Source organism: Drosophila persimilis, unplaced genomic scaffold (genome assembly GCF_003286085.1).
Source record: "Drosophila persimilis strain 14011-0111.01,24,50 unplaced genomic scaffold, DperRS2 tig00000431-arrow-pilon, whole genome shotgun sequence".
NCBI lineage: Eukaryota > Metazoa > Arthropoda > Insecta > Diptera > Drosophilidae > Drosophila > Drosophila persimilis.
In genome coordinates, this window is record NW_020825312.1 from 4,874,698 (window position 1) to 4,887,403 (window position 12,706).

The window sequence follows — 12,706 nt, forward strand, 5'->3', positions numbered from 1 at the left end:
GGACAATGACTACATAGGGGACTCATCAGCTGCAGTGGGGACTGGCACGGGATCTGGAGCTTTGGGCCTTGTGGCAGAGGACAAGGCTCATACAAATTTGTTGTGGCTGAGAGACGCAGGGACAGCCGTAGCATCTTTCTCTCTTTTTTTTTTTGGTCTAGGACAGAATTTTCAAGTTCCGCTTTTTCCGCTCTGACGTTTGGAATTTAATCGAAATTCCAAACATTTTCAAATTAAAATTTGGCCAAGATATATGTACACATCCCAACCCTCATCATACCTTCTATCTAGAGTGAGATCTAGCTACGAGTACACCAATAGTAGAACACCAACTTATTAAAGTACAAATTCTTAAATTAAATATCGAGTTAACTTAAAGCCAACAAGTTGCAGGAGCAATCCTGCCTATTGCTTGGACCCCATGAATATTTATTTATCTACTTATGTACGTATATGGATGTATGCTCGCATATAAATAGGATATTCATAGGTACACATTGTGGATGCCTCTCATTAGGATACGGCTGCCGACACATTTGATTTGCTATGAAAATGAACGAGTAAATAATAGATGGGCAGAGATAAGGTTTCCACTTCAGTGGAAGGGAGACGACGAGACGGAGCACAGAAAGAGCCACAGCCAGCCGAGCAACAGTTTCAACGGTACTTTTACCTACTTGGAGTTCGTTCTCTTTAAGTTAAAGACACACACACACACACACGCACAGCAGACTGGGTTGGGGGATTAGAGAGCGCTCGGCTTAAACTTCGTTAACATTTTTCAACAAAAAAAAAACACTTGGCCATATTGCAGGAACACACCACCACAGGCACAGTTACAGGCACGGGAACGCACAAAAGCACACGAATAACAGCAACAGCGCAAAACTCAATTGAAAGTTTTCTCTTGGCTTCCATTAATTTGTGTTCAGCGATTTTTGTTGGTAGCCATGCCACAGAGATGTCCTGGGAGAGACGACGAGACCGAGAGAGATGTGTTCCTCACATTGGAGCTGTACGCGGGGTACTGATTCTCGATTCGAGCAACAGACGAGCTACGGAGCTACGGAGCCACCGACTACAGTAGCGTACAACAAGTTGCAAAAAAAACACAGTTGTTCGAATATTCGCTGGTCCTGTCGGCCTTGCCTAAAGCGTGCGTCGTAAAGGAAACGACGACGACAGGCGAAGGAAATTGGGGAAAGCTCATCCAATTTGGCATTGAATTCTTTCAGTTCGAAGTTCGAAAGCTTTTTCGCAACTTGTTGCCTTGTTTGTGCGTTTGAAGGACCCAAACAGCTGTTGAACGCTCCCTCACGAACGCTTCTTTCCAAGAGTTTAAATCGTTTGTTTTTCAAGGGTTTGAGCACCCTTTACCTTGAGCAGGTAATATCTTTCCAATATCTACATCTAGGGTCTAGGAAATGTACTTATTTATTAAACCCAACACAGGAAAAACTGCAAACTCCAGGCTGTAATCAAATAACGCATACAGCAGAGTTCGAAAAAGAGAAAGCTTTCAAAAGTGAAAGCGACTTCACCTTGAAAGCTCTCTGAAAGAGATAAGAATTGTGTGTATGTGTACATATGTACGTATAGATATGCATGTACGGGTGTGTGTTGCCTTGGCAAAGCCCGTGATTCAATTTGTTGAATACTTTTTGGCGTTTTTCGTCATCTAATGACCGTCCGTAACTGCGACTCGAGTTACCATAAACGACCTTAATTGACGCCAGCTCCGCTTCTGTTGTTCTGCTCCTGCTGCCATTGCATACCCATGTACATACATACATACAGCTACATATACGTATACTTCAGGGCCTGTGTTTACCTGTTGTCATGTTTGCCCCTGAAAAAAACACACACAGCGAGAGCAGCGCACCGAAGCTGACATTGAGCAAGCTGCAAAGGCATTTTACCCATGGCAATGGCAGAAGCTTTGACTCCTCCTCCCCTCCATCTCACTCTTTTCTGTCTTGTGTCTCGCTCCTTCTACGCTATGCTCTGCTCTGCTTTTTTGCATTCTGTTTGCAACAGGCAAACACACCGAATAGTGTAGGGTGTTTGTACATATATTTTTGTGTAAGTCAGTGGGTTTGTGGATACTTTTTGTGGCGAGAAAACTTTCCAGGCAGACAGACTACTTGAAGTGGAGCGCATCAGACAAAGCAAAGATACTCGCACTAGCCACATACATCCACAGAGGCAGAGGCTTAGCAATAGGCGCCAGAGGGTGATCTAAGTTGGTTTTTAATCACTTTTGATGTGTTTATGTTTTAAAGATTCGTAAACTATTCATTTACTATACTTTGTTGGCGATTAAAGCAGAGTATTGTGTTCCAAACATTCCATTTGCAATTTAATCCCCTTTATGGGGGCACCACAGCCCCTGTCCTTACACACGCATGTAGGCCAATGGCACTTGCAATACGCACACAGCACAACACGGGCAGAAAGTTCCAGCTCCAGCCATTGCCAGACAGACGGGACAGCTTAGCTGCACGTTGCTCTCTCTGTCTCTGACTGTGTCTCCATCTCTCTCTCCCTGCCTGGCTCTTGTATCTTTGTTTCCTTCGTTCTGTGTCAGTTTCTGTGTCTGTTTCAGCAACAAGTTGCCTCATCTATAAGCCCGCAGCCAGGCCACCTGTGCCGACGACAAAGTTTAACGCACTTGGCGAAGGCGTTGGTGGGGGAGGGTGGGAAGATTTGGTGAGAGATGGTGAGAGATGGGCCTTTGGCATTGGCGAAAATTGTCAACGTTCTTGTCGTTGTCGTTGTCGTTTCGCCCTGAAGGCACGAGTACTCGTATGCTGGCATACTCGTATTTATTCTTGTGCTCCGCCAGTTCCGGTCCCCGTTTAAGACTTGATTTCGTTTCATCTCTTTATTCCATCTTCTCTTTTTTAATAACAACTAAGCTTTTTGTTGCTTTCGTGTTCTTATTATCGCTTTATTTTGTCTCGTTTTGTTTTTAGTCTGAATTTGGGCATTTCGTTGTGTATTTGCAGATGTTTTTCTCCAAGGCTATCGCTTTTGTTTTGCCCCCATCGAGGGTAACTTTAATCTTAAAGATTAGCCAAGAAGTGTGCATGATTTTCTTTGGAGTTACCGTAGGAATCTTCGCGGCATTCCATCTCGTCCCATCCCGTTCCATCATTTAATCAAAAAGTTCATTCACTCATAGGCCCGACTGCGTGTCGGCGTAAACTTTTTCTACTTTTTCTGTTTTTTTTCTTTTCATTCGGGGCCAAATGGAATACACAGCATAGCTCAAATTTGAACTGCTTTAATGCAGATACTCGTAGCAGATTGTGTGCGGTGTGTTTTTAAGCTCTTTATATAATTGGAATCCGGCCACGTGCCCCACTCGATGTGTATAATGTCAATGAATTCCGTTCCAAACCCGTATTCATACTCATCTGCATACGATACACACACAAAAATGTTATGCATATATTTCAGATGATTTGTATTCTAGGATACGTACATACATATATGTCCAGTCCCATGGGTGGACAGGAAACCATCACCACCCAGTCATAATTATATTCGTGAATTGTGAGTTGAAAGTATAGATTATTTCGGCTAGCTCTCCTTATTTTATTGTACGAGTAGTTTATTCTGTCACCAGTTGCATAACGGAGCGACAAAACTCATTTTAAACAGGCGCCACTCGACGTCTGTGGGGCGCCACAGAAATGGCTCCATCATTCCGCACCCCTCCAGAACCAGCCCCAGATCCCAGCCAAGTCAATGTGCGGATGAGCCAAGAAGCCGGTTAACAAAAAGTTCATTAAATTCAATACGCAGAGTGGTCCAAGGACGATGACGTGCTGTTTTAGCTTTCAAGGGAGCCCATTAGATGGAGGTGAGAATGTCTAGGCGTTGTGGAGGGGGCAGTGACAGCGGGATTCTAACTAAATTGAAATCTTAGATAGACGGATAATTGCTGAAAGAAAAAGTCCCATCGCAAAGACTTTGGGAGCCCAGAAAATTACCTTGCGAGAACGCTGAAACATTTTCGACCCAAAATGAGGGCAGTTTCGATGGTATATGTGTGTTGTGGGGCTCTTTAATGGGTCAATTAGGTGGGGTTTGCCACATATCCCTAATGGGCAGTCCCTGATTGCGTGACCAGAAGCATGTAGTGCGGTTTTCCACCAAGATTGTAGCAAAAGAATTCCATAAACACATATACGTGTGTATAATATAGGTCAGCCTAAGAATTAAACAAGCCCACTTCCTTCGAGCTAAAACAGTGGAAAAATAAAATCATATTATTATTTCACTAGATGAAAAATATAAAGGGGAAAACTCATTTTCCTGATGTTTACCTTGGGTTGACCAGCCACAAAAGCCCACCGACATAAAATACATTTACAGTTAATTTATTCATTTCAAAAGCTTAAAGGATTTGAAGACTTTGTGCTCAGATTTACCTCAGACTTGATTCCCGTTATTTCCATACGCCCACAACACAATTCAACCAGCCGCGAGGATGACGAAAACAATAGCTTTAAAGCTTCGCAACATGTGCTTTAACGGCTTAAAGCTTTGTCTATGCACGAGCTTTATAGAATGAACAACCAGGAACAACTTTTAAAGCTTAACCAAACTTGCTCTTGTGCGCCACTTTAGTACACGCCGCAAACGGAGGTAGAACACAAATACTCGTACACTTGATACCACAACCTTTGCACCGTTGCACAGGCAGCCAGGGATTTCCTCTGCTACGGCGACAGGCTGTCTAGACGAGCATCGCATCCAGAAGTGAGCACCTGACGAATTTCTCTATCCATTCAGTCCAATTTTCAACGGAATTTCCTTCTTCTTAATGATCTTTTAACAGAGCCGAGAGGTAGAAAGGAATTTCTCAGCCTTGACGAAGGCATCGCTGCGCATTCATTCATAAGGAGTGTCCCGATCCCGATGGGCGCATACACTTTAAACTGAAGAGTTTCTGCACTTGAGTCTCTATTCATTCATAAATTGTCTGTTAGCACAGTATGGCTTCAAAAAAAAAAAAAAACAGCGGGACATGGAAAGTACTCAAGAATTATCTGAGACATCTGGCCAAAGGTGCTTCAAAGAGTGGGATGTAGCTGATGTACAATATGCAAATTCATTTGGAGATAGTTTCGTGGTAGAAATAGAAAACGGAGTGGACTTTAAGAGTAACCTTATTTCGAGATTTCCTTTGGATTTATTGCATATGGTAAAAGTTAAATTAACCTTTCTATCCCCAAGATTTACTTGGCTTGTAGGGAAAAAGATCATACCTATCTATATCAAAATTTTGATATTAGTATTTCATAATCTGTGCTCAATTTGAGTAGTGTTTTCCAGGCACCCAGTTCACGTGACCAACTCCTTCATATTGCCTCCAATTTCGAAGCAATCAAATCAAATCCTCCCGATAAGGATCGGCAGCCTACGCAACAAATTAAACACAAAAAAAAAAAAAAAAAAAAAAAACATTTTCGCAACACTCCTGGAAACAGTTTGCAAGCGAAAATCCTCAAGAGTGGAGTCAAGGAGTCCTCCTACCTGCTGTTGCAGTACTTGAGACTCAAGAGGCAGGGAAGCTGAGAGCTCTTCAGCTCAAGTGGAAGAGGCGCACACTTGAGGACACAAACTAAGAACTCCAGTAGATAACGATCCAGGCGAGGGATCAGGTACGAGCAGGAGGGCAATTTTCAAGGAGTGCAAAGAGAATAGAATACCGAAATTCCGCCTAAAACCGCCGACTGGGCTATTTTTGTGCTATTCCCATTCTCAGTTTCATTCTCATTTCCAACGATGGCCCAGAGGGGCGTAGGTGCAATTGCGTTTATTAGCACCGCACCCCTTGGGATGGCACAATGAGAGTTAGTCCCAGTTCCAGGTCCTTGCAGTTGTTCGCATTCATTGAATAATTGTCCAGTGTTGAATGAATTCTGAATGAGAGTTCTTTGAGCAGGTTTCTGATGCGCTTGATTCGTTTTGGGTTTGTCACCACACTCGGTGCTGGATGGTATTGCCTGCACTATCCGAAATGATAAGAATCGTCCGGAGTCCGGAGTCCGGACAGCAGAGCTGAGTTGGCATCATTAATTTGTGCAATTTGAAGTGTCGTGGGAAATGCCTAAGACCAGCTCTATTGGCCCACTCGCACCCCACCCCAGCACAAATGATGTCCATGATTAATTAAAAATTCCAATGATTTGGCAAAAAATGTCTTTTTTGTCAAAATTGCGGCTTGGAATCAGCAGACCACACAATCCGTTTCGAGATCTTTTATGTTCTGCGGAACGAATGCATAGAATCGGTCTAAAATATGTATTATTTATACTCAAGAAAATAAATTGGAATTATTTCTATTACTTATCAAAAGGACCGCTTATCGTGGTAGAAACAAATCACTAAACAATCCGAAGTATTGGCCGCATAGAAAAAACTGCAATTATGCACTTATGACCATCAGAGAATTTCTTACAATCTACGATTGTAAAACCATTCTATCCCGTTTGTACATATATTTGAAACCTTTATAGCCAGAATAAGCAAGGCAATTTCTCTACCTTTGTGTGTGTTAGTCTCCCTCTCACAGAGAAGCTTAGCACCGCCACTCTTTCTCTCTCTTTCTCCTTCTATGCCCTCCCCTCCCTTTTTCAGCTTTTTTCATTAAGATACCTTAATATCAAGTCCCGGGTATCTTAGTGTCGAGGAACGTGTGCCTGGACTCAAAAAATATCGACTGCCATGATTTGAAATCAGCAGACAGAATCATGAAAGTGGTAGGAAAATTTTTAAAATTTCGTACATTGGACTGTGCATTGACTGCTAGTCATCAGTCATTGGTCAATTAGTCAAGACAAACATTTATATAGCGTATGTACTGAATATACAAAATTGAATAAGTGTTTTCGAAAAAAAGATCCTAAGAACGATTTTATAAGAAGCGTTAATGATCTCCGAGCTGATTCAATTCATTCCAAGCGGTGCAGTAGATCTGTCTTTCACATCCTTCCAGTCATTTATGTTTCACATACTCTAACAACCATCCTATAACACTCACTAAGCCCTGCTAACAACCATCCTATGACAGATTTTCAAATGAGATTTCCCCAAAAGACACGACTTGTCCAGCGATTTGTCAGGCCTGTCGACTTAACGAGCATCAAAGCAACTCAATTTTGCACATTTTATTTGCCAAAAAAAAAATTACAACGTTGAGAAGTGTGCAAAATTAAATCTGACAAATTTCCGGTTCTGTATATTTTGAAAATTATTTTCTGAATGAGTGGATTAACGGCAAGCAAATAAAGGAACATGCCAAAAAATTTGTCAAACCTATTGGCTGTAGAGCAGCATAGCCGATGGAAATCTCTCCAGGGCATTGTGGAAGTCGGCAGTGCGATGGATAGTTAGTAGTTTTAGCTCATAGACGGCTAGAACTCGTACTTGATGGAGATGCTCTGCTCCACAGCAACCACCATCTAATCGGTTCATCCTTGTGATCGCAGGTTCGAGGCGTCCAAAGAGGTCATGAAGATATACTCGGGCATGGATAGATTTTTGCTTCAGAAATTTGAATTTCTGAATGTACATTTCTGGGCCATGCTTATAATATGCTTCTAATACTTTTTGGAACATTTGGGAACAAACTTCGGTATTACCCCAAAGGTCTGTATTTTTCAACGAGTATCTTCGGTTTTCAGGTTTGAATAACCTTTTCAAGATCAGTTTTGAATCAATTAAGACAATATATGTGCAATTATTTCATTTATTTGATTTAGGGTATTTATTTTGTAAATTAGTAGGTTTTACTGGGAACTTTCTATTCCCGTTAATTTTAATTATAAATAACTAACATTACTTATTGTAAATAAAAAAAAATTTAAAAAAGAAGAAAAAAAAGTTATTTAAGGCTAGCTACCTGCGCAAAAAAAAATTAGATCTACTATACAATCAGGAAGAGGATCTCGACTCGGTCCCAAGATTACGCTTCCGCCTTCAGTTCGCACACTTTGGGGGCGTGGGGCGAGGTCTGGGGACTGCAACCAGAGTTGGTGGAGAGATTGAATGTGGGACTCTCGGAGCCGCCTTTCTTCTGCTTCACGCGACGATTCTGGAACCAAATCTTGACCTGCTTCTCGGAGAGCCGCAGGCGATTGGCGATCTCGATGCGACGCAGCCGGGACAGATAGGCATTGTGGGAGAACTCCCTTTCCAGCTCCAATAGCTGGGTGCTGGTGAAGGCGGTACGAATCCGTTTGCTCGAGTCGGCATAGTCGCTGATGAGTGGGGTGATGTCCGATGGCACGGCCGAGGACTTCAGTGGGGAACTGTTGGGGGAGCAGGAGGACTCGTGCTTGAAGCGCTTCGCCTGTGGCTGATCATCGAAGTTGTTGGTGTAATCCAGGGAAGCCGACGAGGACGCCGAGGGCGATGTGCAGAAGCTGCCTGGTTCGGGGAGGGGCAGAGGGCAGGCCGCTCCCGGAGCTCCTCCATACAACGAGTGAAGAGGCATCTGCTGGGAGCTGCTGCTAGGGTTGGCTGAGAGCGGTGGCGACGGATAGCAGTTCTCGTACTGGCTGAACCCGCTGGACTTCCTCTTGGTGGCGAAGAGCTGGGCGTAAGGATGATAGAGCGAGCCGGAACTGGTCCCGGCATGGGCGTGGGCATGGGGATGCTGCTGGAGGGCAGCTGCTGCTGCCATGGCCGCCTGATGTTGTTGCTGCTGCTGCTGGATGCCCAGGGAGAAGAGGTAGCTGCCCACATAGCTGGCCGGATATGGCAGAATGGGGATGGTGGGCAACATGGCTGCTGCGGCCACCGCGGCGGCTGCTGCACTGGCTCCTTGGCTAGCGGAGCTGGAAGGTTCCTTTTGCTTGCTTAGGGGCGGCATATCGCTGAGCAGGGAATCCATCAGGAAAGAGCGCGACATTTTCTGTTTATTGAGCTTGGCCTGGACTGAGGTAGTGAACACGATCGCTGGCTGAACGAGACTGTCTGGCTGCTGGACCGCTATCCGTATCTTATATAGGCAACGACCCTGTGTCTTCGGGGGTTGTTTTCCACACGCACTCACACTCGCACCGACACTCACCCCTAAAGACCAATTCGAGGGTGGTTTGTGTGTCTCTTCAGCCATTAAGTCACCATTTAGCGGCAACTGTTGCCATTTACGCTCCGCCATTGGCTCGTCGTGCCCCGTCTCCAGTCAGATCATTCCCAATGGAAGGCATAGTTCTGGCTGGCCTGCCTGTATCTGCATCTGCACATGTATCCGTATCTGTATGCGTACCCTTTGTGCCTGTGAGTGTGCCTCGCCTCTGGCTGGAACGAATCTTCATCTGCGTTTTCGTATTATGACTCGAGTTTAATTGAAAGTTGAGACTGCCAAAGAGCTTTTTAAACGACACTGAATTTGTTCAGGCTAAGTTAGATCAAATTACGCCTAGTACTGTACCAGTACATGGAATCTAAATAATACTCGATTTTTTGTATCTCTGGGAGGTATTTCATTTCTTGTATTTGCGGGAAGTGAGAATAATGTAGATGGGTTGGAAAATAGTTTTAGATTTTCGATTGTACATTTTCACATATATTTATGATTTTCTTTGTTGAAGAACATATTGTTCCTGGTTTGCAGTCAGAGTAGAGCTTCACGGTTTCGTGCTTCTGTTAGTGGTAATTCGAATTTCATCCTTTTTCGATTTTGATATTCTCAAAATTTCTGTGAAAATTTTCCCGAGTAGCGTCCAAGATTGGCACTGATCGATTCAGACACATTTGAGGGTTTTTCTATTACCGCATTATCCCCAAATATTCTCCCGCATACAAGTTTAGTTTGTTAGTTTAGTTGATGTAGATTATCCATCTACAATTTCAGCCGTCAACGAAGAGCAATGTTTTTAGAAATACACGTAGCTCTAATATGTATAAAGCCCCACAGTTTATACCACATGTACGTGTAATATGTATTACCAATCGATTTGTTTTAAATCCATAGAAGAAGACAAGCCCCCGACCGTTTAATGCCAATTTCATGGCAACTTATGACCCAAGTGGCTGCCACTGTCGAGTGCTATAACTCTGCAGCCACTTTTGTCAGTCCCCTGCTCCTACTCCCTTTCCTACTCCCGCTCCTAGCGTATTGTCAACCAACCCAACTCTCCTTTGAGTCCTCGCCTTGGCGTAATTTTATTGATTCATTCTTCTGCTTGTGCAAGGTCGAACAATGCCAGGATCATGCATCAACCAGGACCAGGACCAGGTCCATTCAGTTCTGTTTCATTCATTGATGCAGTCCTGTCCTGCAGCAAAGCAAATCCGAGACTCGACGCACGTCGAGCCTTTGTCTTGGCAGCAGTGTGTTTGGGCCAGGTCAGGCCATGATGCCAGACAGAGCGACGCCGCCGCCGACGGCATTCGGGCTATAGAAGAAATCGTGTTGTTTTTGGGTTACATTACATAGAATTATGGCGGCAGTTTTATCATTTGTTAACTGACTTTAAGGATTTACCTATAATTGTCCTTTTCATTGCATTGTCTGGAAGGTGCTACATTGTCATTGGCCTGGCAGCAGTTGATCGTATGTTAAGTGGCTATAAAACCGATCACAATTGCTGACGTTAATTGTTGTCCGGCTTCTTTGGACCCGGCCGGGTCGGGAGAGCTATCGGTCCTCCACGTAGGCGATCCGAATTTTCGCCTACTTTTTAACAGTTGTTGGCTTCTGCTTAATTGGCGGGCCGTGCAAAAAAGGACCACGAGCAGGATCAGACCTAATATATGGAGCACCAGCAGCAGCTGCTGTTGTGTTCATATTTTTGCCGAAATTCCTTGGACTGGACTGGCCTTTCTATTTGGTTTTTGTTTTTTTGGCGTTGCGTTGGTCTCGTGCGCAGGAAAAGAACAAGAGCCAGTAGTTTCTAACCGCCTTTTAACAATTGTTTGAGCCCTTGAGATTTTCTTTATTGACCACTTCCGTTTGTTGTCCATTTCACGCTCGATTGGGTCAGAAATTTCTTTTCAATTTTCCAGTTTTCCATTTGTATTTTCTTTCTAGAATTGGATCGTGCTATTGACTTAGTTATTGTTTTGGACTCTCTGGGATATATGCATGATCTGCCAGATCATATCAATATACATATGCAAATAACAAGTTTAGGATCTACGCATAAGCAGAATTTTCTTTAAACTCGTATCGGGAGCCCTGACTGGGACTGGGACTGGGCTGAGGGAGAAATTCCATTTTAATTGTGAACAAAACTCGCGTAAACGCTGAACAAATGAAAGCATAACAAAATGTTTATCCCCTCCGAGGAAGAGGAATACTCCCAACCGGATTTCTCCATCAGAAGGGTGGTGTGGTACTTCAGGGAGTCAGCGAATCCACCACCGCCGTCAAGGGGAGATCGACCAGAGCCGTGCCGAGCCGTGCCGGGCCGAGCCGAGCCGGGTTGAAATGGCCAGAGATTGGGTTAATCATTTATTGACATTAATTGGTTGTGACATTTGCATTTTGACTGATTGTTGTAGTTGCCATTGTTGCTACTTATGCTTATGGTGTGCAGTCGAGGGTTTGTTTATCCAAGCATTTTTTGTTGATACAACAAATATGACTTCATTATATTATATCTGAAGTAGTTCCACATTCATATGTACATATACGAGTACGAGTACATTCATATTTAGCCATGAATAATGTACGAATGAGCTTTGAGGTGGTTTCTGGTTTTGAGTCTGCGTGTTGCTGAATAAATAGACCCCAGGGTCTGTTTCTCCTGACCGGAGAAAGTACTGTTCTATCGGGATACAAGATTTGGGTGTATAGAAAAACTATATCAAAGTACTTTACCGCAAAATGCTCAAAAAATATCAACCAAAAACAATGGGAACTTTTTCTTTCTTGTATTTTTTTTTAGAGTCTTGTGTTCATGAATGAAAAGTCAGTGTTAAAGGACAAAGGACAAGGGACGGCTAACAAAGGACCCACACACGATCCGCACTTGCAGTGATATGCAGTTTTGTTTGTTGGTCCTGCGACGGAGAAACTCAGGTACTCTTCTTTCTTAGAGAGAAGAATTCAATGCATATACCCGTAAATGGATGTTTATAGGTTTCTTTTTTATATATCTACGGTATATGGTCAAGGCCGCGCTGGACCCAGGGACAATGCTATTAATCAGGACACTCGAAGAGTTTTGTTTGTTGTGGTCAATATTGTGGCTATGTCGAGGGGCCTGCTGGGGTGTGGATGTACACTCTGATGAGGGCGGAGAAGAGTGTAACGACTGGAATATCAGAAACCGCTCCTGTACATCCCAAAAAAAGAGAGAAACACTTAAACACTTAACGTCTAATCAAATTATATAATAAACAACAAACAAAACCAGAAACGCTTCGCACCCTTATGGCCGCCACTTACCCTTACCCTTGCCCCTACCCTTACCCCGCTGTCAACGGCCAAAGCCAGTTAATAAAAACAGAATTTACAATCATAAAACGCTTCACTGACCCTCTCTCTCCTCGCCAGCACGCGTTGGCCTAGGTCTAAGCGTTCAACCCCCAGCTGCATAATTATTCATAATGAAACCGATTTTGCTACGGCTTCAATGATATGGTTGGGCTATTCGTTCAGTTATACCAGCTCCCAGCAGCAGCATCAAAGATACATTTGTATCTTTTGTGGTTGTTTTGATTTTCGAGGATTCAA

The 12,706-nt window shown here is 43.6% G+C and overlaps 2 protein-coding genes across 5 annotated transcripts in view; both read right to left on the bottom strand.

The window, feature by feature from the left end:
* The window catches only part of LOC6596997 (synaptotagmin-5), a 29,497-nt gene that overhangs the window by 14,887 nt on the left and 1,904 nt on the right, over positions 1-12,706 (bottom strand). The window contains exon 1 of one of the 4 annotated variants that reach the window (XM_026989906.1): positions 1,007-1,024. The exons of 1 other annotated variant lie outside the window; for it this stretch is intronic. The gene's annotated coding sequence lies outside the window, so the exon portion shown is untranslated. Of the gene's footprint in view, positions 1-677; positions 937-1,006; positions 1,025-12,706 lie in introns of those variants that run through there. 2 more of the 4 variants (XM_026989905.1, XM_002022208.2) reach the window with 2 other exon arrangements.
* LOC6596996 (homeobox protein Hox-A3) lies at positions 7,914-9,369 on the bottom strand. Its single transcript, XM_002022207.2, has one exon. The coding sequence runs from the start codon at positions 9,179-9,181 to the stop codon at positions 7,982-7,984; it is 1,200 nt and encodes a 399-aa protein (XP_002022243.2). The 5' UTR covers positions 9,182-9,369; the 3' UTR covers positions 7,914-7,981.